Source organism: Danio aesculapii, chromosome 16, assembly GCF_903798145.1.
Source record: "Danio aesculapii chromosome 16, fDanAes4.1, whole genome shotgun sequence".
NCBI lineage: Eukaryota > Metazoa > Chordata > Actinopteri > Cypriniformes > Danionidae > Danio > Danio aesculapii.
Window position 1 is genome coordinate 13,856,266 of NC_079450.1, and position 23,988 is coordinate 13,880,253.

The 23,988-nt window shown below is 35.7% G+C and overlaps 2 protein-coding genes across 2 annotated transcripts in view; both read left to right on the forward strand.

The window, feature by feature from the left end:
• thbs3a (thrombospondin 3a) overlaps nt 1-3,274 on the forward strand; it is a 34,119-nt gene extending 30,845 nt beyond the window's left edge. Inside the window, exons 22-23 of the mRNA XM_056474777.1 lie at nt 2,551-2,690; nt 2,908-3,274. Of these exons, the coding sequence (XP_056330752.1) occupies nt 2,551-2,690; nt 2,908-2,969 (202 nt within the window). The 3' untranslated portion in view covers nt 2,970-3,274. The remainder of the gene's footprint in view (nt 1-2,550; nt 2,691-2,907) is intronic.
• Nucleotides 3,275-8,517: 5,243 nt separating this feature from the next.
• On the forward strand, nt 8,518-23,988 carry hjv (hemojuvelin BMP co-receptor). The gene is made up of 5 exons (XM_056475810.1): nt 8,518-8,613; nt 10,656-10,713; nt 13,927-14,093; nt 17,152-17,657; nt 22,888-23,988. The coding sequence occupies exons 3-5, from the start codon at nt 13,991-13,993 to the stop codon at nt 23,503-23,505; spliced, it is 1,227 nt and encodes a 408-aa protein (XP_056331785.1). The 5' UTR covers nt 8,518-8,613; nt 10,656-10,713; nt 13,927-13,990; the 3' UTR covers nt 23,506-23,988.

Here is a 23,988-nt window from a genome sequence, read left to right on the forward strand (position 1 = left end):
GCTTCCATTCACTTGATGATGGTTTGCTCTATAGACAATCTGGAAAAAATATTGTTTAAGGGGGCTGATAATATTGACCTTAAAATGGTGTTTTAAAAAATTAAAAACTGCTTTTTTAAAACAAATAAGACTTGCTTCAAAAGAAAAAATATTATCATAAAATTTCCTTGCTCTGTTAAACATCATTTGGGAAATATTTGAAAAAGAAAAAACATTCACAGGAGGGCTAATAATTCTGTATACAGTTATATAAATTCGAAAAAATATATACAAGTCTTGTATTTTTCTGGTGTATAAAACTGCACTCTATAAATTTTTAACACATTATTTTTTCATAACTAATTAATTAAATTAACTCATTAAACCGCTCAAAAAACTGTAGTTGCTCAAAAAAAAGTTAGTGTTTTTATATGCCACATTGTGGTCACAAGAGGGCGCAGTATGAGACTCGGTCAGCAACAGCTCTGTTGTGAGTGGCTGCTGGTTCTGGTAAACTGTAGGGATGCTGGTGCTGGTAGGAGGGTTCGACTAGTTCTCCTTCAAATGTCTCCTCGTCGCCCCCTCCTATCGCCCCTCACACCCCTGAGACTCCGCTGAGTGGTTGGGCCCCCGGGTCGCCCATTGTTGCGGTTGCCATGCCAATGAAATCCTTGGCAAGAATTTTCTTGGTGCCTGTTCATATGCAGATCCAACGGAAACTACTGTAGTGGACGAGCCGTTAAAGAAAGAGAGAGAACCCAGCGCAGAGGACAGTTCAACACACATTGTCTATGATTTCCTGTACTGGGTATTTTCTTGGCTTTGTGTTGTAAATCAGATGCTTTTTATGGCCAAAGAAACGATGCAAAAACTCTCAAACTGCTTTTTTAATCATGTCATAAGAGAAATTTGACTGATTTATTCTCACTTGATTGTTAAGGAGAGACAATAGAGGTGAAAATACAGGTTTTCCATACACCTGTCAAGCTATGATAGTTTAGTCTGTAGATAAAAGTTACCTTCAAGTCTAGAATGTAAAAAAATCATTTTCAATCAATATTCACTTCATTCAATATTCAGATTTTTATGCAGGAAATTTGATGAAATGTTTATTTAACATTTAAGGAAACTTGTAATACAATTTTTTTTTACATAAACTGGGGAAGCTTAATAACAAATATGAGTAATTTTTACCATATTTACCTGCAGCCTTCTGCTTTAAGAACTTCTGATACTTCCAAACTTTTAGGAACGCTTTAAAGTACTATTTCTGAAAATCTAGTGAACATAAATACCTACAGGAGAATGCAGAGATCAGTGTGTGTGTGTGTGTGCACGTGGATGAACATTTGTGTGAGACAATGTGTAGCTGAGGCTTTGTAAGGGCCCTTTCAAACACACACACATATAAACACACCTGCTTTGTATTCAGTGAGAGGAGTGAATAGAGCGCTGGACTTCGCACACACACACACACACACACACACGCACACACAAAGCTCCGCTCATACATAATGCAGTTGAAGTCGGGCTGCTGCTAAATCAAATCAGATGTCATTTATTATCAGGTAATTAGAGGGTGAGCATGTGGTGTATAACAGCTCTCTGCTTCATTCACAACAAATATTGTAGAACAACGCTTCTCAACTGCTGATTGTGACCCAAAGTTTGGTCAGTGATGCTGAAGAGAAAAAATAAAATGCCCTCAACATGTGCCGAACATACAGTGCATCTGAAAAGTATTCAGAGTGCTTGACTTTTTCCACAGTTTTTTATGTTACAGCCTTATTCCAAAATGGATTAAATTCATTTATTTCCTCAAATTCTACACACAATACCCCATAATGACAATGTGAACAAAAACATTATAAAACATATACATTATAATACTGCTATATAAAAAAAAAAAAAAAATATATATATATATATATATATATATATATATATATATATATATATAAATATATATATATATATATATATATATATATATATATAAATATATATATAAATATATATATATATATATACACATACAGTTGAAGTCAGAATTATTAGCCCCCCTGTTTATTTTTTCACCAATTTCTGTTTAACGGAGCGACATTTTTATTTTTTTTTTCCCCCAACACATTTCTAAACATAATAGTTTTAATAACTCATTTCTAATAACTGATTTATTTTATCTTTGCCATGATGACAGTAAATAATATTTGACTATATATTTTTCAAGACACTTCTATACAGCTTAAAGTGACATTTAAAGGCTTAACTAGGTTAATTAGGTTAGGGTAATTAGGCAAGTTATTGTATAATGATGGTTTGTTCTGTAGACTATCAGAAAAATATATATAGCTTAAAGGGGCTAATAATCTTGACTCCATTTATAGTGTATCTATAGAATGCAATATGCAGTAAATATTAAATATTTATAATCTATTAAATATTATACAGTTAATACAATGCTAGATTAAAACTATTTGTTTATATATATATATATATATATATATATATATATATATATATATATATATATATATATATATGAAGAGAACTTTGTGTGTGTGTGCGCAGGGTGAAGCTGTATGAGGGCTCAGAGATGGTGGCAGACTCAGATGTAGTGATCGACACCTCTATGAGAGGAGGTCGTCTGGGTGTCTTCTGCTTCTCTCAGGAGAACATCATCTGGTCCAATCTGCGCTACCGCTGCAACGGTAACAACTCATCCACTCTTTGCCATTTAAAAAACTATGTGAAGCTGCTTTGACACAATCTACATTGTAAAAGTGCTATATAAATAAACATGAATTGAATTGAAAATAATGATCCCAGCCTCTCAAACACAACACTAAACCAAATGTGCATATACAGTTGTTTATTGACAAAAGAACAGCACTATGACAACACACTGACAAACCAAATGTTTTCCAGATACCGTTCCAGAGGACTTCAGTTCACACCGTAAGCAGGTTCTGATGCACATAAAGGTGTGAAGAACTCCAATCGCCCTCCATCTCTCTCTCTAGCCCTTCTAAAACCAGTGTGGAGATCCCTCTGAGTGAGGGCCAAACAACCAGACTGACCAGAGTCTGTCATTCCCACGAGAAGACTGAATGAAAAGACAAAAAAGACTTTTATTTTACGTTTTTGTGCATTTGAGTCATCGTGGAGCTGTTTAATGTGTGAGTATAAGCGTGTGTGTATGTGTGTATGTATGTTTGAGAGACCATTAGTGTGTATGCGTAAACAATACGTCTTGAAATAAAGGGATATAATGTATTTTTTAGAACACAATGAATGTATGGTTCTATAATTTTATTATTCCATTACTAAAGCAGAAGTCAAGTTTATAAATATCATGAATGGCATTGTCCAGTTCTGTATTCCATTTATGATAAATTAAGTATTTGTATTAATTTAATTTTAGCTGAAATAAAAAAAAAATGTATATATATATTTATTTATATATACATACATACAGTTGAAGTCAGAATTAATATATATATATATATATATATATATACCGTATAACGGTGACTAGTGCTTCCTAAAGTTATGGCAACAGTTCTTTTAACTAAAACATTAAATGATTTTTGTACTTTATTTTTTTATTATAAGTAAATACAAACATATAAATTATATTTTAGCAGCTTTTTTAGCTTCAGCATGCTTATCTTATAATAATAAATATATAAACCAAATCATAAATAAATAAAGACAAGTGACACACAAATTACCACCTGTCAATCACTTTTTATACCGCGGGACTCTGGCATGAATAGGCAGAGTGATCTGTGTCGTTATAATGGTGTTATAACTTGGTACACACATGAAAGCGAAAGATTGAAGCAGTGTACTGACGCTGTGACACGTTACCTGATAGATTCAAAAGACCGAAGAGTCGTTAGATAGAGACAAGATTAATTAAAAATCATGTTTAACAACTATAGTGAGACGCGATCCAGTGGTACATCCGTGTGGTATATATATATGTATGTATGTATGTATGCTTGTATGAAGAGTTTAGATGCAAAAACCTCTAAATGCCATCTGAAATTTTCCTCTAAAATGAGCAAATTTCAGATGGTTTTGTATCCGAACTCTTCATATACTGTTGAAGTCAGAATTATTTGCCCCCTTTGAATTTTTTTTTTCTTTTTTAAATATTTCCCAAATTATTTCACAGAAATTTTCTTTTTTTTTTGTCTTATTTGTTTCATTGTGGCTAGAATAAAAGCAGTTTTTAATTTTTTAAAAACATTTTAAGGGCAAAATTATTAGCCCCTTTAAGCTAATTGTGTTTTCGATAGTCTACAGAACAAACCATCATTATACAATAACTTGCCTAATTACCCTAACCTGCCTACTTAACCTAATGAACCTAGTTAAGCCTTTAAATGTCACTTTAAGCTGTATAGAAGTGTCTTGAAAAAATATCTAGTAAAATATTATTTACTGTCATCATGGCAAAGATCAAATAAATCAGTTATTAGAAATGAGTTATTAAAACTATTATGTTTAGAAATGTGTTGAAAAAATCTTCTCTGTTAAACAGAAATTAGGGAAAAAAATAAACACGGGGGCTAATAATTCTGACTTCAAACGTAAATACTTGTTCTTGTACTCATGCAGTGCAACATATATTATGCACAGTATGATATGTTAGCACAAATAATATGAATATTTGCCTAATTCTGTAGTATACATTAGATCAGAGATGCCCAAAGTTGGCCCATTGTAACCTTTGATTTGGCCCGCCATCCCATCTGAAAAGACAGTGAGAATGATGAAGTGGGTTCGGGAGAATGCCTTTCGTCATGTTTAATTTGGCGTAATTTTTTTTTCTTTGTTAGTTTTATTGCTAAGATGCAAAAAAAGCAAATATTTCAGTTAAATGTTGTAGATTAACCAGATTTTTTAAACGTAAATACTGTCACTCAACGGATAGCGGACTATGGAGAAGACAACGGTGAGCAAATCACGACAAAAATTTGTGCATCTCCATTCGATTATAAACGAGATTTGTTTTTGTTTTTACCGTTATAAGTTCATTATAAAATGTAAAAAAGCATATTTATAAATATAAAGCAATGTTTTCTAGTTATTTTTAAATATTATAAAATAAAATAGAAAATACCCTATGACAACTATATTTACCTACTAGCCTCAATCAAGTTTGGTTTTTGTCCCTTCATAAGAAAAAGTTTGGGCACCCCTGCATTAGATGATTGTAGTGCACTGAGCCCCATATACTCACAGAGTTGTGGATCAAACACCTGCTGTGTAGCGCCGCCCTCGCGGTCGATATGTTCGGCGGTTGTTGTGGCGGGAGATTCCAGCAGGGAGTCGCGTGATCCTCGTGGTCAGGGAGGCCGGGACGAGTGCAATATTGGCGGGAGATTGAACAACACTGCACAACATCCCACACCTCCCTGACCGCAGGATAACTAACACAAATGAAGACTTCAGTTCTCTAAAGCTACAAAAATCAACATAAACATTTATTATGTAAACTATATTAATGTATTGACTTATTTTTATGATTCTGTTTATCTCTAAAGCTAATTTGTCCTATAAAACTTTTGAAGATATGTAAGTATTGAACTTCAAAAGTTTACTATTACTCATATAATCGTGTAAAACCTTCAAGATAACAAAATAACCACGTGACATATTGTGTAACAAGTGGTAAAATGTACTTATATAGAGTTTTTAAACACTTTCGAACAAGTTTAAAGTTAATTTTGAGTGCTTTTAATGACATTATTATCGTGTTATTTTAATATAACACGAAAATAAAAACAGCTTAGGGTACTTTCGTTATTTTTTGTTTGCTTTTTCGGTTTAACGGTGAGAATTCGAAATCGCTCCAAGTATTCCTGGCGTTGGCGAATCACTGTCCTAGACGACCTGTTGCTTAGTAACGGGTAATCTGTTGACCAGCGGATAGTGCAGCACACACAAAAGTTACAAAACAAAGAGTAACGTGTGTCTGTGACGAAAATAAAGTCGTCTAAGATGAATAGTTGCACAAGATAATTAGTCGCACTTCTTTAAGGATCCTCAACAAATAACAATAATCATGACTCTAAAACCAAACAAGCGGTTTAACGCTCACCTGCAGTTTCTCCGCGCGCTTTCACTGTACTGGACGTCGCTGTGTGTGAAGTTTATAGTGAAACTATTTTTGTAGAGTCCGCTTTCATGATTTTGGCGCGTCTGCAGCTCTCTGGTTCTGATTTTGCCCAAAATGTGAAGGGCACAAAAGGACCTGTGGCCCCGCAGCGCCCCGCCTCCATCCAGCCAACAAAGAGCCCAAACTCACTGATGCATGCATGCATGCATACTGCGGACAACAGAGCAGATCACACACACACGCACACAAACGCACAACCAAATGATGCCAACCAACAGTGTACAAGTGTGCAGCATACACTGAACTACTTATTTTACAATTCGTTTAAATTCTTAAAACGTGTAAGTTTTAAAAGCTGGTGAATTCTCGATGCCTTTCGCTGTTTACTGTATGCTAAAGCACAACTTTGTGTTGTTTCGCCCAAACTTGCTCTATTTGCGCACGCTCATTCCGTTCTGGTCAACAGCGCCGCCTCGCGGTCTGAAATACAAACTCGCGGCTTTCGTTTTTAGTAATTCAAACAGCAGCCAAATATTTAGTGAAAGTGCAAATAGAGCGACCTAATCAGAGAATGGGGACTTTTTCTGGCATCCCAGAGGCCAAAGAAGGACAAGCACATCCTCAAACACACGTGTTTAACACCAAACAGAGGAAAGAGACTGCGATATAACACAAATACACTCTTCTGCTATGCACAGGCTTTACATTTGTATTAAAACAGCTGTTTCTGCTTGCGACTGCTTCCCACAATGTTTTTTCAATTTTTAGACACTCAGCCTAATTATCCTTATTTGAGGGACCCCTTCATAAAATTGAACAACCCAATCAGATAAAGAGTTTTTCTGGCATCCTGGAGGCCAAACATGTGCAAGCACATCCTCAAACACACATCCTTAACACCAAACAAAGGAAAGAGACTGGAATATAACACAAACACACTCTTCTGCTATACACAGACTTTACATTTGCATTAAAACAGCTGTTTCTGCTTGAGACTGCTTCCTACAATGTGTTTTCAATTTTTCAGACACTCAAATATAGGGCTATCATATCGAGTTATGTTGATAGCGATAATAAGCTATGGACACTTTTACTCGAGATTGATCTAAGAGGCAATCACACAGCAGACATATACAACAACAGGAACCTGTAATTGTGTTGATATTAGAGATATGCAACGTCACATGGTATTGTTTAGCGAGCTCGATTCACTTCCCTGCCAGCAGTAATTACTGTTAAACTGTTGTTTATTTTAATGATGACTATTTTCACCATTTTTTAATTGAGTAAAACTTTGATTTTAAAATGATTCTGTAATTGTTTATTTTTAGAAAATGCAATAAGTATACTTTTGTTTGTGTATTTGCTGTCAGTTACAGTTTTTCAGAATATTCTATTTTATATTGTATAAGTATATTACAGAAAATACGAATTTCCAAAAAAATCAGAGTAAACGATTTTAATAAACAATACTTGTGGCTTCAGTCATTGTTGGGGTACTCTTTTAAAGATGGAAGAATTAACAATTTATATCGAAATGTATATCGTTATCGTTCAATATGGAAAAGAGTTATTGAGATTTTATTTTTGAGGGAATCAAAAAGGGGTCAATTTGAGGGACCCCTTCATAAAATGTGAAATACATCTTTCTTGTATAAAGACCCAATTTTTTTTTTTATAAAGGTTGAAACTTTTATTTGGGAAATATTTCATTTCTATACAGTTACATCATTTTTTAGCTCCTTAAATAACTATTTTTACACATTTCATATTTAGTTGAATGTTTATTATTTTATCACACTTTTAATTATTTAGCTAGTTTTTATGTAAAGTGTTACAATTAATATTTTTGTAATAAATCTTTCGATTTTAAAATCTCGTTTAATTTCATTATATTATTATTTTAACTTTATTATTCACATTCAAACACAATAACTTACACATCTGGTCCAACAAACATTTGCACAACAATTTACAATAAAAGATAGAATATACAAACAATACATACGAAAGTAAAGTAATAATAGAAATTATTACAGTAAGTATTTAATAAAAAAATAAACATTAGCCTAATATTATCATCATTTTACTAAAGTGTTTAATTATCGTAATAAAATGTTTGAATCTTCATTTGAATAAAAATGTAATTATTTCATAATTTTGCAAACCCACGTAATTTAAGGACACGTGATAAAATTCTGCGATTCTGTGTGATTAAAATTCTGCATCAAATATCTACACCAGCGAGTATTGTGTCTTCAGAAGGATAGACATTTATGTGTTGACAAACAGAGAGAGAGAGAGAGAGAGAGAGAGACTGGAGCTGCTCTCCGTCAGCTGGCGCGCGCGTGTGGCAGGTGCGCGCCGCGGGTGATTTACGCGTCTTCTCGTTCAGTGCGGGACGGTGACGCGGGTCACACCGTGACCGCACACGAGCGCGTCACTGTCAGTGACGGGGAAAGATCTCAGCGGCGGTCTACAGGAGACAGTCCTCTGATTCTGTGAGTTCATATCTTATGTTTTACCTGCATGTTTTGTCAATAAATAACAATTCAACTAATGTGAAAGTAAGTATGTTTAACCAAACATTTAATACTGCTCAAGAGCTACTATATTTGATCTTTAGACGTTGTTTTGGAATTATTGAATGCACTTTATTTTAATATCTGTTTAGCAATGATTTATAGGCCCTATACACTGAATTATTAATATTTAAATGTGTCAAACTCAAAAAACATGGTTATTCAGGGAGGATTTTTTGGATAATTTTTCTTCAACATAACACAAGAATGGGTGTTTTTGATTCACTTCAAATGTTAAATACACACTAAAAAAATGATGTCTGCAAAATTGTTGCAAACATTTTATGTGTTGAATTGAAACAACCAACTTAAATTTAGCAACCTTCAACTTAATTTGTTTGTTTAAATTCAGCCCAAATAAATTGTTCATCATCTTTGAATCATATATATATATATATATATATATATATATATATATATATATATATATATATATATATATATATATATATATATATATATATATATATATATAAGCAATGTTATTTTCTTACAGTAATCAAGTTCACCACTTTGGGTTATTTTGTGATTTAATAAGCTTCCACACAAAGAATTTGAGATGGTGTTTATTTATATAATGTTAATCTCAATAATAGTCTACAGTTTGCTCTTTGAACATGTTCTTTCCATAGTTAAACAGTAAACTGAATATATCTGACTCTAAAATTAAACCATTAAGCCTTGCAGCTCTAGTTTACATATTGGTGACTCGGTCACACTTTACAATAAGTTTTATTAGTTAATATATTTACTAACATGAATTAATTATGAACAATACTTGTACAGCATTTATTAATCCTAGTTTAACATTTAATCCAGTATTAACATCTGAATTCATGCTTGTAAACATTAGTTATTGCACCATGAGTTAACATGAACTTACGTTAACTAACATGGATAAATACTGTAATACATGTGTTCATTGTTTGTTCATGTTAGTAAATGCATTGACTAACACAACCTTATTGTAAAGTTTTACTGCTAACTATTACTTAATATCATATAATTAGACTGTAATTAAAACGAACTAATTAATAATGCACAGTTGCACTCTGTGCCACAGACAAAGTGCCAGTCATGTCTAGCAGAAAGGCATTGATTTCAATTCACTGGACTCTGTTTTCTGTGTGTGAGACTGAAAGAGAAGCAGCTGTTCAGAGGAGCATTCAGTGTCCTGTAATGTTTGGTAGCCCATGAACATTTAGAGACGTCTGGAGTGGAAATGAGCTCTTTGTAAAAGTGCTTGCACACCAGCTTCTGCCCGTTCCCACATACAGCAGCAGTTCAGTGAACGAGGGACTGATTCTGAGTCTGTCCGGCTGAAATTAGCCTGCAGAAGGAAACGGAGAGCTGTCGAGTTTCTGCTGTGTGTGTCTCACACCTGCTACAGTGCTGCAGAGCTTTCAGACGCAGCTATTTCCACTGGGGCAGGTGCTGGAGGGGCAGGCCGGTGTGCTGGGTGTATATTTAGACCCCCTATTTCTGCCCTGCAACTCTCGTAACTTTGCCCCGCCAGCAGTCATCCTAGCAGAAAAAATATCAGCTGTCATTGTTGGGAAAAAAAACACTGAAGCGGATCCAAAAGAAACCAGATTTGAATGAGATTTCTGATGACTGTTTGTTGTGTTTAAACTGAAAGGATTCAGCTCTGCCTTTGACAGATTGCTGATATCAGAGCTGTTGGTCAAGTGCAAACACGCATATAGGATTGGAGTTTACTCTCGCGTTCCTCCAGTGTTTGCTCTTGAGGCTTTGTAAATAACACATCGGTGCCGAGAGTCCAAACTGCCAGCACTGCCAGCATTGTGTGACCATTTATTTCAGTCAGATTCTATTATCTGAAGCATTCTGATTTTATTGCCTAATCAGCTATTCATGGATGTTGGTCTTGTGTTACAACATGCACACAACAGTCCATAAAAATTTGATCAGTTTATAATGTGCTGCTTTCTTTTTCAAAGGGTGTTCAACGTGATCAGGACATTATCAGTCTCTTGATGGCTCTCAGGAACTCTTAAGGTAAGGGAAAGTTTCTAAATGATAAGGGAACTAGAGGTGTAATGCCGGTGTCCTGACATTTTATTCATCAGATTATGCTACCAACACTGTATTTGAATGGTTCTGAGGTTGAAGTTAGGGATTAGGTAGGTTAGGGCAATATTACAATTTCATATCACTCTACACTCTCAGATAAAAAGGTACACGGTGGTACAAGTAATGTTCATTAAGGAACAGTTTTGTACCTTTGTAAAAGTTGTACCTTATATGGTACAGAAAAGACCTCCTATGATGCTGTTCTGTACCATTTATGGTACAATTGAAATGAAGGTACACAATTGTTCTCATAAAAATGTACATATGTGTTGAACTACTCCTTCTTTATTACAATATATATTATAAAATAAATATTACTGGAAAGTCATTTTATGAATAATTCCTATATTAAAACATGAATCTTCATTTAAAAGCATCTGTTTAAAGAAACTCATAATCATTCATTAAAAGTGTCTTGTCACTGTAGTGGTACCTTCATAGATCAGATTTGTACCTTTGATGAAGGTACAATATTGTCTCTGCAGGTTTTTAAAACCAAAGGTACATTTTGATTTCCCATGGTACAAATGATGTCCTTAAAGGTACAAACTGCAATGGTACAAATGTGTTTCTTTGTCTTAAGGTACAATACTGTCCCGTAAAGAGGTTCTGCCCCTGTGACAAGGGTTTGTACCTTCTTTCGTACAACATTGTTCCATTTTTTTCTGACAGTGTACTCCACATTAAAATTTACACTGGTATCAAAATCTAATGGGTAACATATTGCGTCATCAAAATTTGCTACCTACTTTTTGAATGGGAGGTGGGACAGTCTGACAAGGTAGGACAAATTGATCTGATCTGATGGAAAGTCACATTAAGTCATTAAGTAGATGACTACTCAATAGTTAAAATAGTCTCATTTTCGTTTCAATATAGCGAACGACACAAGGAAAGCTTTGTTTCCTCCAACAACTTTTAATGTTGAATATAGTTTGAAAAAGTAACTTTAATTGACATTTTTAAGATTTTGAGGTGATATATTGTCCGAGTTGTTGTAAATTTTAGTACAAAAAAAGGTAATAAACTGCCAGTAATAAATACTTTTTCTGTCGTTTTACACTCTTAATTATATGATGTTTCTTGTACAATATATTGTTTCAAAGTATTGAAAATGTCAATTGCAAAAAGCAGAGAGGAAGATCCCATAATGCAATTCATATTCACAAATAAACAGAAAAGGTGAATCACAAACTACAGAGCCTGTTAGTTAAGGGATATTTTTTACAGTGAATTTTGATCTCTGCCTCAGCAACTTGTGATGTTAAATGTTGATGTAAAAATTCAATTTATTTAAATGATACATTTTTAGTTTAGTTTGTTTTTGTGTTCCACAGATTCCATCACATCTGTGATACTGACCAATACGAGTACATTAGTGCTTCTTTACAGCTTTCAAATGTGGCCAAACAAAGAACTGTTAATGCAATGCTCCTAAAAATGGTGTCAAAAAGAGTTTTTGCAGTGATGCCATAGAAGCAGCATTTTGGGTTTCTTAAAGACTTATTTGTTTCTTCAGATAAGGAACATTTTAGTAATCTAAAGAACCTCTGATGAATGTAAAGGTCATGGATGTTACAGGTTCTCCAATAACCCTTTGACTGCCGCTCTACCAAACAGTTGACCATGTTTTTACTGTTTTCAATAATGACTGTTAAAATCATTTAAAGAATGGCTGTTTTAAATAATGATTTACACACAGCATTGTTGCTTTACGAGAAAATCAAACAAACATAATCCTGTTGCACCACTACACTTGATTTTCTTATTGTAAAAACAAAACAAGAAAACATGTTAAATGAGAATCTGACACTTACACTTCATATTTTCAGGTTTTTCATAGTATATGTATTAATTCCGGTACTTTTACCATAAATCGACATATCAACCATTTGGTAGAGGTTGGTGGGGTGGGGTAGTTAAAGGGTTGAAGTTGAGAACTTCATTAGCCGGCAGCTAGCTCTCTGCAACTCTCACATGGTCGCCCACTGAAGCTAAGCAGGGCTGCACAGGGTCAGTACCTGGATGGGAGACCACATGGGAAAGCTAGGTTGCTGCCGGAAGTGGTGTTAGTGAGACCAGCAGGGGGCACTCAACCTCCAGGCCTAACGCCCCAGTATATTGATGGGGATTCTTCCGTCTTTCGGATAAGAGGTTAAACTGAGGTCCTGACCCTCTGTGGTTGACATCCCAGGATGTCCTTTGAAAAAGAGTATTGGGATAACCCCGGCATCCAGGCCAAATTTGCCCCCTGGCCTCTGTCCATCATGGCCTCCTAATCATCCCCATATGATAATTGGCTTCATCACTCTGTCTCCTCTCCACCAATCAGCTGGTGTGTGGTCTGGCACAATATGGCTGACGTTGCTCATCAAGGTGGATGCTGCACACTGGTGGTGGATGAGGAGATTCCTCCCAAAAATGTGTAAAGTGCTTTGAGAGTCCAGAAAAGCGCTATATAATGTAAGGAATTATTGTTATTAAAGTGCTTTTGAGTCACAGTTTCCGGGCTGAGATGCCAAATCAAACAGCACATCCTAATATACGCTCACAGTGTGCTATAATGCTACTGAAAAAATCATGACTCTGAAAAGATCATGCCTCATCTCAAATTTAATCTATTCAAATATCGGTGTCTAAGATGCAGCAAATCCAGAGCCTGCTGTTAATTCTGTACATATATGACTAAACAGTGGTAATAAACTATGAAGATACTGAGTTCTCAATTCAAATGAATAGATGCTTGGATCTGGAAACAGTAATCCATATGCTGCTAATTAAAACTATGCAATAGAGACATCAAGACCCCCAGTGCAAAACATGCCACTTTAATAACCATTGTTGTATATGTTCTTAGGTTCCACCTTCTCCACTGACATCACGCATGACGATGATTGGTCTAGTAAATGTGTAGTATGATATGTTTTTAGAACATGTTTTAGGAGTCAAATTTGCACAGTCTCTATTGCAACAGCCAAAAAATAAAGTCTAGCCCGGCTAGAATGTTTGGCAAATACTTTATTTTGCTCTTTGCATATTCCTGATATGTTCTGAATATTAGATGATAATTGTCTTAAGAAGGAAGTGCTTTTTTGTGCAGTTTTTGAGTGTGTTTGTTTCCTTTATAATGTGCTTCAGTGGCCAGAGCTTCAGCAGCTGTGTGGACACCTGTGAGCAGGCCGTCCTGCCTGTGTCTGTATGGATGGGAATGGCAGCATCAGCTGGTGGTGGGAATCACTCACACACAACATGGAAACACATTGTGATCATTGTTTCAACAGTCCTGCTCTTTAGTGCTCCATCAGGTAAAAATCTATTTTTAGCTTTATAAACATTATGGTATGTGATGTCAATAGTGTGCTCCATCCAGGGTTGCCAAGTTTTCACAACAAAACTAGTCCAATAGGCAATCGAAACTAGCCCAAGGTATATATTTACATAACTGTGTGCATTATACAGTTTATTATTACTTTTAATCTATAAACTATATTAAAGATTCTGTCATCATTAAAAATCATCTTACCTTAAGATCACCTCACAGAATATGTTTCATCCGCCTAGAACAGGTTCATCATTGCTACTCACTGGCTACACACTTTATTAGGAACACCTTACTAGTACCGTGTTGGACCCCCTTTTCCCTTTGGAACTGCCTTCTGAGCCTTTGTGGCATAGATTCAACAAGGTCCTGAAATATTCCTCCGAGATTTTGGTCCATATTGACATGATAGCATCACACAGTTGCTGCAGATTTGTCAGCTGCACATCCATGATGGGAATCTCCCGTTCCACAAAATTCTAAAGGTGCTCTATTGGATTGAGATCTGATGATTGTGGAGGCCATTTGAGTACAGTCATAAAGGGATGGACATGGTCAGTAACCACTTTGGGCCCAAAGTGGGCCAAGAAAATACCCCCTACACAATTACACCACCACCAGCCTGAACTGTTGATACAAGACAGGATGGATCCATGCTTTCATGTTGTTGACACCAAATTCTGACCCTACCATCCGAATGTCACAGCAGAAATCGAGACTCATCAGACCAGGCAACGTTTTTCCAATCTTCTATTGTTCAATTTTGGTGAGCCTGTGCGAATTGTAGCCTCAGTTTCCTGTTCTTAGCTGACAGGAGTGGCACCCAGGTGTGGTCTTCTGCGGCTGTAGCCCATCCGCCTCAAGGTTGGATGTGTTTGTGCGTTCAGAGATGCTCTTCTGCATACCTTGGTTGTAACGAGTGGTTATTTGAGTTACTGTTGCCTTTCTATAAGCTGGAACCAGTCTGGCCATTCTCCTCTGGCATCAACAAGGCATTTGTGCCACAGAACTGCTGCTCACTGGATATCTTTTTTCAGACCATTCTCTGTAAACCCTAGAGATGGTTGTGCATGAAAATGCCTGTAGTTCAGAGTCAATTAAATCACCTTTCTTCCCCATTCTGATGCTTGGTTTGAACTGCAGCAGATCATCTTGACCATGACCATGATTAGATAATTGCGTTAACAAGCAGTTGGACAAGTGTACCTAATAAAGTGGCCGGTGAGTGTAAATTTCTAGAGTAAAATATTAAAACGTAACCATATAAATATAATTAATGCAATATATTAAACTGTTAACCCATGGAATAAAGAAACAACCAGCAGAAAGTGGTTAAAGATTGCTCAATTCTGCTGGACAACCAAGGATTTGGCAACCCTGTATACACCATGGCTGTGTTGTTTATACGTTTGTTTTTTATTAGCATTTTTCTGTATTTTTAATTTTCACTTTTTATTTAAGTTTTAGTTTCATTTTAACACTTATTTTGAATCTGTTAGTTGCCAATGCAACATTTTCATTATTGAGTTTTTTAAGTTTTAAAATGTTTTTAAGTCTTTCAGATTTTTATGAACAAAAGTCTTGGAAAGTTCTACTTTTTTCAACGTGTTTAGAAAATATGATATAAATGCACAAAATTACCATTGGTTACATTTAAGCATCGATATAAACACTATGTATGGATTCATCAGTCATACTGATATTGAATAAAAAGTGTCTGTTCCCAAACCCCTTAACAGCAATGTTTGGAATCCTGCCAGAATATGTTAAATTAAATTTATTACAGGCCGATAGATGCATCTTTACTGGCTAGATGACTTGCACTAATAAATTGCTCCCTCTTCTTATCGGCAATGGGTTTTTGTATTTTTACATGCTCTTATAATGGCAAAAATTCGATTCGCAATAAAACAAAAGCCAGGACAGCTCCAGAAAGGAGACACCTATATCCTAATTGCTTTTCTTTTCTTTGTATAATTTAGAAAAAAATATTTAATTTATTTATTTTTCCTTTTGTTATATTTTTTATTATTGTTTTGATGTTATTTTATGTGTGTATATTTTTGTGTATATGCAGTTGAAGTCAGAATTATTATAGATTTTTCTTTTTCTTTTTTTCTTCTTCTTTTTCAAATATTTCCCAAATTATGTTTAACAGAGCAAGGAAATTTTCACAGTATTTCTGATAATATTTTTTCTTCTGGAGAAAGTATTAATGGTTTTATTTCTGCTAGAATAAAAGCAGTTTTTAATTTTTTGAAAACCATTTTAGGGTCAAAATTATTAGCCCCTTTAGGCTATATATTTTTCGACTGTCTACAGAACAAACCATCATTATACAATAGCTTGCCAAATTACCCCTAACCTGCCTATTTAACCTAATTAACCTAGTTAAGCCTTTAAATGTCACTTTAAGCTGTATAGAAGTGTCTTGAAAAATATCTAGTCAAATATTATTTACTGTCATCATGGCAAAGATAAATTAAATCAGTTATTAGAAATGAGTTATTAAAATTATTATGTTTAGAAATGTGTTGAAGAAAAATCTAGCCGTTAAAACAGAAATTGGGGGAAAAAGAATAAACGGGGGCGAATAATTCCAACTTCAACTGTATGTGGTATTTAACTTATTATTTATATACTTATTTAGTGTATAATTTTGTTTTCCTGATAATTTCTCGTGAATTGTATCAGTGCAGATATATACAGCATCTGTATCTATCGTGAATTGTATCAGTGCAGATATATACAGCATCTGTATCTATCGTGAATTGTATCAGTGCAGATATATACAGCATCTGTATCTATCGTGAATTGTATCAGTGCAGATATATACAGCATCTGTATCTATCAATATTGTATGTATATTTTATTGTCTGACGTTAGATGAACCTAATAAAGGGAAAAAGGTGTCTATGTTAACAAAGCTAATGCACCATGCTAGTTTGTTAGAAAATGTAAAACCTTTCTCCTTTTGGAGTCTGATACATTGAGTGAATTCTAAGCCAACATTTTTCTAAAGTAAAGCATGTGTTTTCCTACAGTATGTGCGCAGTGTCGAATCTTGCGCTGCAACTCAGATTTCGTGGCTGCAACTTTGGAGAGTGGTGTCATTGGAGGAGGCAATAAAGAGGGTGTAAATACAGGCTACTGCAGCGCCCTTCGATCCTATGCCCACTGCACCCAGCGGACGGCCCGAGCCTGCAGGGGAGACCTTGCGTATCACTCTGCTGTACAGGGCATTGAGGACCTGCTCATACAATACCGCTGCCCAAAAGCAGGCCCTACGGCTCAGCCTCGGCTCCTGACCAAAGCCCCTCTCTCCGGGGACGGATGCTTCTACGAGAAGGGTTTTTTACAGAGGGAGGGCCGGGCCCCAGAATATCTACACTGTGGGGTGTTTGGGGACCCGCATATCCGTACCTTCAACGAGGAGTTCCAGACGTGTGCAGTGCAGGGCGCCTGGCCTCTCATAGACAACCAGTATCTGTACATCCAGGCCACCAGCAGTCCCACCAGGGGGAGCTCTTACACCACCATACTCACAGAGGTCTGGAAAACAATCACATTCACATCTTTATTAGTGGGGCTGCACGATAATGGGAAAATCTAACATTGCGATATTTTGTTATTCTGTAAATTATATATTACCATATGAATACAATTTCGCCAGATGACTTCAATATCTATTTGGAAAGAATATATCATTTTAGATTAATTCTGTAGGGGAGTGCTTCTGAAAAAACATTTAAGGACACCTATGATGAAAATCATCTTTTGTAAGGTGTTTGGACAAAACTGTGTGTCTGTATAGTGTGTTCACAGTCATACTGGGCTGATATAAAGACAATAAGCCTCTTTTTAAAAATTTCCTGACATTAAAAATAGGATCCAAATTCCTCCCATTTTGAGGCCGACTGCAACGTGACGTAGGAGTGCAGTTTTCCCATCCACCGAATTGTTTGACAGATGCGTATTAACATGTCTCTGTAGTAATCAAATCAACAAGACAGGACGTGTGCAAAGCAACCCGGGATTAAAAGATCTGTTCAGCTCTCTGTGATCATCAATCATCATCAAAAGAATGAGTTTTACAAGTTTAAAATGTTTTTAAAACTGTATGTTTGTAATGAATTACAGCGATTTTACAGTCTTTACCACCACAGCCGCATGACAGTACAATTATAAAAGAAGAAGCTTCAATCCCAGTTTGTGGACGTTAAATCAGGTTTACTTTGTACATTAACATAGACATGGGCCAGTATAAGATTCTGATGGTATGATAACCTTGGATAAAAGTATCACGGTTTCACATTTTCGCGGTATTGTGATTAGTGCTCTAAAATAAGTTCTTTTTAAATGTCTGGGTAAAAAACAAAAACTTTGTTTCTCTTTTGAACACAATATATTTTATTTTGAGAAACATTTCAAATATTTTGTAACAGTAAACATGTCAGGCTAAATAACTCAAATGAATTATTGACTTCCGCTGTCTTCATTTATTTTATAAACACATTTTTTTTACAACTTAAAACGACATCTTTGGATATATTTTCTATTGGAGACACTGTTGTCCTAAAAAGCAACAAAAAAAAGTTAAAAAAAAATAAAAAAATAGTACATATAACTTAAGAACGGAATTGCAGAAAATTTTGACGATTTTAAAACCTTGACCTTTCCAAACCGCGGTATACCTTGAAAACGGTTATCGTCTCATGCCTATACAGCAGTGGATATACATGTGTATCCTGACACATTTGCCATGCAAAAACAGTGCAAAGTGTGTGCGTGAACTTTGTATCGACATTGTGTATGACTCATTATTCACATCGTCTCATTAACTCCACAACAAATACATCAAATAATCATTGGGAAAGTTCTTTATAGTATTTCTTACAAACGTTATGCGAGATCAGCTTCTTTCACGTCTGTCACTGTGCTGTTTATCTGATGCAGAAATTGAGGCACACTCTGACAGGCACAGTGGGCGGGGAGAACTAGCATTAAAGGCACAGGCAACAAAAACAGCTACAAGATGCTCAAAGCTGAAAATTACAAACTTCAGAAAGGTATAATGATTAATCTGATGGGTGTTTTGAGCTGAAACTTTACATACACATTCTGGAGACACTAAAGACTTATCTTAAATCTTGAAAAATGGTCAAATAGGTGGCCTTTGATAAACAAATTAAAAGCATAGATAAATACATTAAAGTTACAATTAAAACAAACAGTGTTTTATTGTTTTCCGAGTCTAACAGGTACCGTAATTGTATATTAATACAAGTAATTCAATGCAATTAATCGTTAATGCTTTTTAAATCCTCATACAGTCTCAGGCCTCAAAAACACATGTAAATAATGAATTATAATACAAACTCAACATTGCAAATCCTGCGATTTAACTATAGCAAATGATCATATTGTGATATCGATACTGAAACGATATAATTTTTAGTTATTATGGAATCGTCCATTTTAATGTATCTGTAATCGCTTTTTTCCTCAGGAATAAGTTGCATTAACATTACTGGTTAACCCTTTAACTACCCCACCAAGAACAAAAATGTTTGGATTGCATTTATTAACTCCTAATGTCGCTAGTTAACACACTCAATGCATTTATTTGTCAACACATCCCATAATTTCTAAAATATCAACATCTACCAAATGGTTGATGTCGGGTTATGGTAAAAGTATACCGGAATAAATACATATACTATGAAAAATCAGAGGATATGACGTGTAAGACCAATTTATTTTAAATATATATTCAAAATAAAACATCTTTGAATACTAAATCATCTTTATTTTTAAGTATGCCATAAAATAAAATAAGTATGCCATAAAATATTTCAGATTCTCATTTAAAATGCTTCCTTGTGTTTTTTTTTTTGTAATTTTTTTTCAACAATATAACCTAAATCAAGTGTATAGTGCAACAGGATTATGTTTTTTTTTTTTTGCAAACCAATAATGCTGTGTGTAAGCCATTATATAAAACAGTCAAAATATGATCAACCATTTGAAAGAGCGGGCAGTTAACGTGTTAAAAATTTGATGATTAAAAAAATCAGTCTATATGTATAGATAGATTTCAGAATGATCATGTGACACTGAAGACTGGAACAATGATGTAAGAAATTCAGCACTGTTTTACATTATATAAAAGAGAAAACAGATATTTGAAATCAATTCTACTATTGTTTTTCATCAATAAACACATCCTTGTTGAGAATTAGAGACTTCAGAAATGTACATTTTCTTAATTAATGCTAAGATTTGATCAGTAATTTCCTCAGAGCTGCCGGGTGAGCATTAGATTTGAGATCTGTATTGTTGGCATTCCTCAAGCGCTGATTCTAAACTGAAGAGTATTATTTGAGACAGTTTTAGCCTAAGTTCAATATATATTTAACTGGCTTTATGAAACTTTTGGGAGCTCTTTGTCTATTTTGTAATGTAATGAGAAATTTGAAACATATTTGCATTAGTTTTATTAGCATATTATGCGCAGTCAGTTTTGAGCTGACGATGCAGTACTTTATATATATATATATATATATATATATATATATATATATATATATATATATATTTAACACTGAACATATTGTGGTATCAGCTATTAGAAGGCTAAATAAAAACAGCATATGAAGCCAAAACAATCCCTTAGTCCCTTAGTACATGGCATTTTTGGATGATAATTTTCTGCATCAAAAAATTCGATACATCCCTACGAAATTTTATGCATTACTTATTTATTTTTTTTAAATAATTTTTTCCAGGGTTTTCACCTTTAATTGATAGGACAGTATAGAGTATAGACAGGAAAGCATGGGGAGCAGAGAGAGGGGAAGGATTGCCAGGACCTCGAGGCAGGAATCGAACTTGGGTCACCATGAACACTGGAGTGCCATGTGTTGAGGCACTAACCACTATGCCATTTTAATGGATGTGCAAAGATTGGATGGATGCTGTGCCGACCAAAGTGCAAGAGCTGCAGTTAAAGTTTAAAATAGCTCAATATTTCAGTCTTTTGATATTGTATATTTGATATACAAAAAAATAAGTATGTTTTATAGAATTATCTGTTATCTTAGACCGTACTCATGGCTGAGAATTAATGTTATGAATTCTTGCCTCACTTACTCTTTATCCCTTGTTTCTGCTTTATAGCCATGCTTAGTGAAAGTAACATCATCATCATATTACATAAACTATAGATTTGTCAACTTGCAAATCTCGCTGCATGCCAACACCTGTGCACAAAAGGCTGTTACTCTGGTTTCACGGCGCGTATTTTATCAGCGTGCATGTAAAACAACCGGGATTCACATTGGAACACGGGAGGCGCGTGGGAATGGTTTTCTGCATGCATGCGTCAGTTTGCTTTCACCAGCGTTGTTTCGGTTGCACATAGAGAACAACAAACGTGTGCAAAAGATGCCAAATGTGAATGGCCGCTAACGTCTTTATTCTGGGATTGCCACTCTAAATTAAAACACTTGCATAAAGTAAATTGTATCTCAATACTTTTACTAGAGCACACTTTTTATTTTACACCATCTCCACATGCTACCCCCAGCAAGATGCCGCCCTGGGCGATCGCTAGGGCCAGATGGAATCTGCGGATGTTTTTTGCTATTTCTGCTGAGAATTTTGGTAAAATCTGCGGATTTCTGCAGATTGAAATTTTATTTAAAACTTTTTATTTTACAGTTCAAATCAAATTAGATTCACTTTATTTGGTAAACAAAGCAAGTCTATCATACATCTACTAAAAGACAGAAAATATTACTGTACAAACTGCATTGTAGATATATCAGATTTTCATAAATCCACAGATTCATAAATCAACATTATCATATTAGTCAATAATATTAGCGTAATTAATTTAAAAATTTTTAATTCACCACATTTACTCAATAAACAGAATTAATGATGGGCTAAAAATCTGCGGAATTCAGCGTGCGCAGATTCCGTGTGGGCCTAGCGATCGCCCATATTGCCCATGCCTTAATCTGCCACTGGTCTTGAGTTCCATACTGACGTAATGCCAACATGGCTAATAACTCGTTACCCTTACGATTTATTTAAACCACTGAGTCGACTCTCTTATAGATGAAGTTTTAAACACAGCGTATTTTCAGATTTAAGCCTTAGTTGGATATTTCACTTCACTTAGAGCTGTGTTACACACTGCATGGAAGGTCACTTTCAAAAACCCATCATAGGGGCCCTTTCTGTCAGAAGTGTCCACATTTTCAGCTAAACTCCTTCAACACGAACCTTTTCGTTTTCGTTTCGGCTTAGTCCACTTATTAATCTGGGGTCGCCACATCGGAATGCACCGCCAACTTATCCAGCATATGTTTTACGCAGCGGATGCCCTTCCAGCTACAACCCAACACTGGGAAACCCCCATACACACTCATTCACACACAATACGGCGAATTTAGCTTTTTCACGAACCTTTTCATTTCAATATCAAACTTTTTATTGCAATATTAAAGCTCCAGCTCTTATTTTGTCTACTCTAACTTACGATTCAAGTCTGCTCTGTAATTTCTCTCCTTCTAAGAGCCTGTCCAGCTGAGAGGAAGGAGGCTATAACACATTAGTCTTCTTTCACCGCTGTTTCAAACACTAACCGTACTCCACAGCCTGACATCTGATGATGAATCGCTATGAATAATTAATAAACCTCGCATAATGGGGATGTGTGTGTGCGGGTTTTGAATGAGCTGACAGTTCTCTGGCCTCTGTTTCCTCCTCAGGTCACGGTGATCTTCCAGAACTGGCGTGAGTGCGCCGAGCAGCAGGTTTATCAAGCAAAACTGGGCAACGTTCCTCTGGCGTTTGTGGACGGCTCTGTGACCGGCGGGGACCGCAGAGGGCATCAGAGTCTGCGTATTCACTCGCACGACCCAGGCCGGCATGCTGAAATCTGGGCTACTCACATTGGGACCATGATAATAGTGCGGCAGGTCGGCCAGTCGCTGAGCCTGTCCGTCCGCTCTCCTCGTGCCATCGTGGAGTCCTATACGCCGGAACAGGATCTGCAGTTGTGTGTGTGGGGGTGTCCCGTTTCACAACGTTTAGAGATGCTGCCTGCACATCCATTCGGCCCTGCATACACACACTGTTCCTCTCTATTTCCGATGAAAGATGTGTATTTCCAGGCGTGCCTGTTTGATGTGCAGGTGACCGGGGATGTGAACTCCAGCGCTTCAGCTGTGGCTGCGTTAGAGGATGCTCATGCCATGATTTCTGACCCCAAGAGGGTTCATTTGGTGACGGATGGGACGGGTAATGACTCTCCATCATTGCTGGTGGTTCTGGGTTTCAGTGTCCTCACAGAGACCCTCAGACGCAGTGTTTTGGGGTCAGCGTGACACCGTGAACACTACACTAAAGCAATATTTAAGGATATTTATACTGGTGTTCAATGTTTACATCTCATTCGTGTGGACGGTTGTGTTTTGTAGAGGCTGTCTGGAACGGCCTTTTTGCGATGATTTTGTGTGTGTTTTAGTGCACATGAAGTGTATAAGTTATACACATTTTTGTGAACACTTTTTTCAGGATGAACTAATGTTATTATTTTCTCAAAGGTGGATGAAATTTGTTCAGGAGTGTATTTATAATAAAGAAAAAAATGCACACAACAAAAAACTAAATCAGACATCCATTGTCATGTGAAGACACATAGAATTCATGATCATCAGAGTAATTTTTGTTTAAATGTTTTTTTAAAGGGCACCTATTTTACCCCTACAAGATGTAAGATAAAGCTTTGATGTCTCCAGAATGTGTCTGTAAAGTTTCAGCTCAAAATACCCATCAGATTATTTAATATAGCCTCCAGAATCTGCCTA